This window comes from Anarhichas minor, unplaced genomic scaffold (genome assembly GCF_050575085.1).
Source record: "Anarhichas minor isolate MPS153535 unplaced genomic scaffold, ASM5057508v1 ptg000045l, whole genome shotgun sequence".
NCBI classification, from domain to species: Eukaryota; Metazoa; Chordata; class Actinopteri; order Perciformes; family Anarhichadidae; genus Anarhichas; species Anarhichas minor.
Window position 1 is genome coordinate 6,878,465 of NW_027466491.1, and position 3,911 is coordinate 6,882,375.

At 41.8% G+C, this 3,911-nt stretch overlaps 1 protein-coding gene across 1 annotated transcript; it reads left to right on the forward strand.

The window, feature by feature from the left end:
• Nucleotides 1–614: 614 nt before the first annotated feature.
• LOC142971209 (fibroblast growth factor 6-like) lies at nt 615–3,911 on the forward strand. The gene is made up of 3 exons (XM_076111861.1): nt 615–957; nt 1,449–1,552; nt 3,735–3,911. The coding sequence occupies exons 1-3, from the start codon at nt 615–617 to the stop codon at nt 3,909–3,911; spliced, it is 624 nt and encodes a 207-aa protein (XP_075967976.1).

The window sequence follows — 3,911 nt, forward strand, 5'->3', positions numbered from 1 at the left end:
CTCCTTAAATGTGTAGTTTATTTATTTAGGGTTGATAGTTTTGGGAGACGAGGTGATGCAGGGACTCTTTGGAGCACTTGTGCAAGAGTCTTGTGCAAGATACGGGTTTTATTTTGAAAATCACCACAGGAAACGCTTCTTCTGATTCTCTCTGGCTTGTTCGACGCTGGTGTGAAGGTGCAGCACCCCCCATCATTGCTATCAGAAGTGCTGCTGCTGCTGGGGTCCTGTAACTCTCTCTCTCCTCCTCCTCCTCCTCCCATCTCCTACTTTTGATGGGGGGGTGCAGCCATGAAGTCACAGTGATGTCATTCTAGGATGTTAGAGTCGTTGGCTAGGTGAGCTGGTTTTGCGGTGAGTGGTGTCCCCTCCACGACCAGCGCGTTGCCTGTACAGAGGCGCGGAGCGGCGAAAGATGATCATCGTCAACGGCACCAATTCAAGCTCCGACGAACTCCGTCCCTCTCCTCCTGCTCAGATCTCGGGCTATGGGGCCCTGATCTGCCTTGATCCCAAAACAAGCCTTTACCACCACCATGCCAAAGGACAAAACATAAGAAGAGTTGCATTTATAGGGCAGGTAACTTTGACCACGTGCCCCAAAGGTAAACTGGATGGCCATTGCGCAAAGGTGCCTCTACAGCATGTCCAGCGGGGCCAGGACGCACTGGACGCTGCCAGCAGTTCTTGTACTGTGGACTTCTATCTGGGGGATCGTTTCATCTTATCCGATTCCGAGCAGGACTAATGCGACTTTATTGGAAAAGAAGTGGGAGACACTCTTCTCCCGCTCCTATCTGGGTATAACTGGGGGGAAATCGGAGCTGAACTGGGAGAGTGACTATTTGCAGGGCATCAAAAGAGTGCGGCGACTGTACTGCAACGTGGGCATTGGGTTTCACCTGCAGGTGCTCCCGGATGGCAGGATAAGCGGTGCACACAATGAGAACCAATACAGTGAGTTGCATCCGGCAAAGCACTGGAGCGTAACCCTATGCGCAAAAAAAAAAAGTTAAAGCGGGTCACTTGTCTTGATTGCATGATATTTAATAAGAGGTGTCGGCATGGTTGAAAGTTTCCGAAGGCAAAAACAGTGCGCCGAGCCCTACATCCGTGCAGTGCGAAATATCCTCCCAAGCCAAAAACATGACATGAATGCTTGGACCCAGTTTAGACACCAACTTATTTTTACCCCGCGTCCCGCTGCAGCAGGACACGCACACGGAGCCCACTCAGCACACTGTAAACTACACACTCTTCATAATGTTTAAACTGCAAGTGGGTGACTGCTCCAAAGGGCTAATTGAGCAGAGAGAGAGCATCATCCAGTCGCAATGCACCTGCAGGGTTACACCCATCGCTGCTGCATAGGCCAGTTTACTCGAGTTTGTCCCCCAGTCGCAGTGTGACACTGTCTTTGCTTTCCCCTAACGTTGTGTTTCCTTTAGGTCTAATAGAGATCTCCACCGTGGACCGAGGAGTGATCAGCATGTTCGGGGTGAGCAGTGAGCTGTTTGTCGCAATGAACAGCAGGGGAAGGTTATACGGAACGGTACGTTTGTGCGCAACTCACTCCACATACACACGTACACACACATACACACATCCTGCTCAGTGTAAGATGAGTTCATGTAGCTGCTGCAGCCGTGGGTTTATGGGCACTGTTGTGTTATTAATATGCTCTGATGATAGGAGGGTTTCTGTGTCGGAATCTGTGAGTGGGGGAAGAGGAACTCAGATATTTTATTTAATAATACTACAGTGTGAAAATATTCTGTTACAAGTAAAGGTCCTGCATTTTTACTTTAGTCGAAGTACAAACGTATTAGCATAAAAGGAGGAGCAATTGAGTCTTATATTTACCTACAATAATACATCATAATGCATTTTTTGATTACTTTTTTAATTATTAATCTCAATGTGCAACATAACTGAAATTGTAAAATGAATGTAAAGGAGTAAGACAATAGTTGCCTCTGACTTCTAGTGTTGTAGATGTATACAGCACAAATAAATAACGACCTACCTAAGTACAGTACTTGAGTACATGTACTTAGTAACTTTCCACCATTGAGTAAAAGTAACAATACCACAATATAAAAGTACTCAATTACAAGTAAAGGTCCAGCACTCAATGCTTCCGTAAAAGTACAGAAGTATTATCAACAAATTGTGATTTAAATATCAAAAGTACTGCAGTGGAGTGACCCCAGTGTATAGTATTAGATATTATTTGAATGTTTATGCAAAATGTAATTAATTGACACACATATGTGTAGTTTGATTTTGAATGCATCATATTTTAATATGTTTTCATGTAAAATAACAGATAAATGTAATGGAGTAAAAGGTTACATATTTCCCTCTTGGGACGTAGTGGAACTGAAGTATAAAGTATCACAAACTGGAGATAATCAAGTAAAGTACTTTACTTGAGTACTGGAATCTGTACTTTTTAAAATATATATATATATTTAGTTTATTCCTCACCGAGTTCATCAAAGCAGATAATAAACGTAACCCTCCAGTGAACATTAATCTGACAATAGTCAAACAATAAGTCAACATTTCATGATTTAAACCAACAGCAGGAAAAACGATTAACTTAGCGATGGCCTGTCTTTAAAAGTAGGCCAGTTAATGTCTTTGATTACAAAAGAGGGCAACGGTTTGTATGTGATATTCACAAATACACAGTACTTGTGTATTTAGGAGCAATCAACATCAAATCATGCAGTGGGTCTTTTCAAACACACGTGAAACACCTTAAACTTAATCAGTCAAACAGATCATCGAATTAGAGTCTTCTAGTTTTAGGAAACACAGTGTACGGTACTTGATATCGTATTTAGTGATTTGTAATGAGCCGGTTTTTATTAATCTTTTATTGAAGGAGAACAATGTGTTGCTCTTCGAGTGGCAAGTAAAATAAATCATGATATTCTTGTAAATATTGGATTTTAATTTCACAATGAACGACACAAGAACGTTATGTAGGTCTGGTCATCAAACCTCAATACCTGTTTGGCGTTGAGTATTGAAATCTCGCCATTTCTTCTTACTCTTTGATAAGACAGCGTCTGATTTAAATACGATTTTTTGCCAGTTTTAGGCTTTTTATTTCGGTTGTTTGTGTGTGTTTAAGTTGTTGTGTTTGCTTGTGTTTAATCAATATTTAACATTTGATAAGTTGAGCTTCTTTCGTTAAATTTGAAAAAGGGATTTTGTAGAAACTCAATGTCTTACTTTGAGGTATATACATTATTGTTTTGAAGTTGGTATTGAAACTTCAATCAAACTATAGCCTCTCCTAGCCTTATGATTGTAATAAATGATATAAAACTATATTTATTTGGTCCAAATGTGGTTAGAAATATGCATTTTATGGACTACGTGTTAACTTCTATTCTATAATGTGTCCCTGTTTCGTAATGCTGTACATTGTTCAGCATTCGATCGTCGCTTATTTAGTTGCATTTGTCCTTTGAATTAGAATTTTTCAGATAGTTCTCTAGTGAGCCCACTTGGGATTATTTACTGAGATATGAGAGTAAAAGCAGGAGGCTTGGGATCTTTTGCGACAACATGCCACCTGCTCCGGTTTCCTGCGTTCTAGGCAGAATGTTTTCCAAACAAAAGGTCATGTTGAACCCGTGCATACGTTGTGATGTTCCTCCTGTGTCTGCCGTGAGACGTTTTGACCCTCTCTCTCTCTCTCTCTTTGGCATTTTTAGAGAGTCTTCGTGGATGAGTGCAAGTTCAAGGAGACTATGCTGCCCAACAACTACAACGCCTATGAGTCTTTTGTTTACAAGGGCTTCTACATCGCCCTCAGCAAGCATGGCCGCGCAAAGAGAGGCAACAGGGCCACCACCGCCATGACCGTCACACATTTCCTCCCGCGACTATGA

Coding starts and splice junctions, on each gene's coding strand:
- LOC142971209 (XM_076111861.1), top strand. CDS start 615: ATGGCCATTGCGCAAAGGTGCCTCTACAGCATGTCCAGCGGGGCCAGG. Junction 958..1,448: donor ACACAATGAGAACCAATACA/GTGAGTTGCATC, acceptor TGTTTCCTTTAG/GTCTAATAGAGATCTCCACC. Junction 1,553..3,734: donor GGGGAAGGTTATACGGAACG/GTACGTTTGTGC, acceptor TGGCATTTTTAG/AGAGTCTTCGTGGATGAGTG.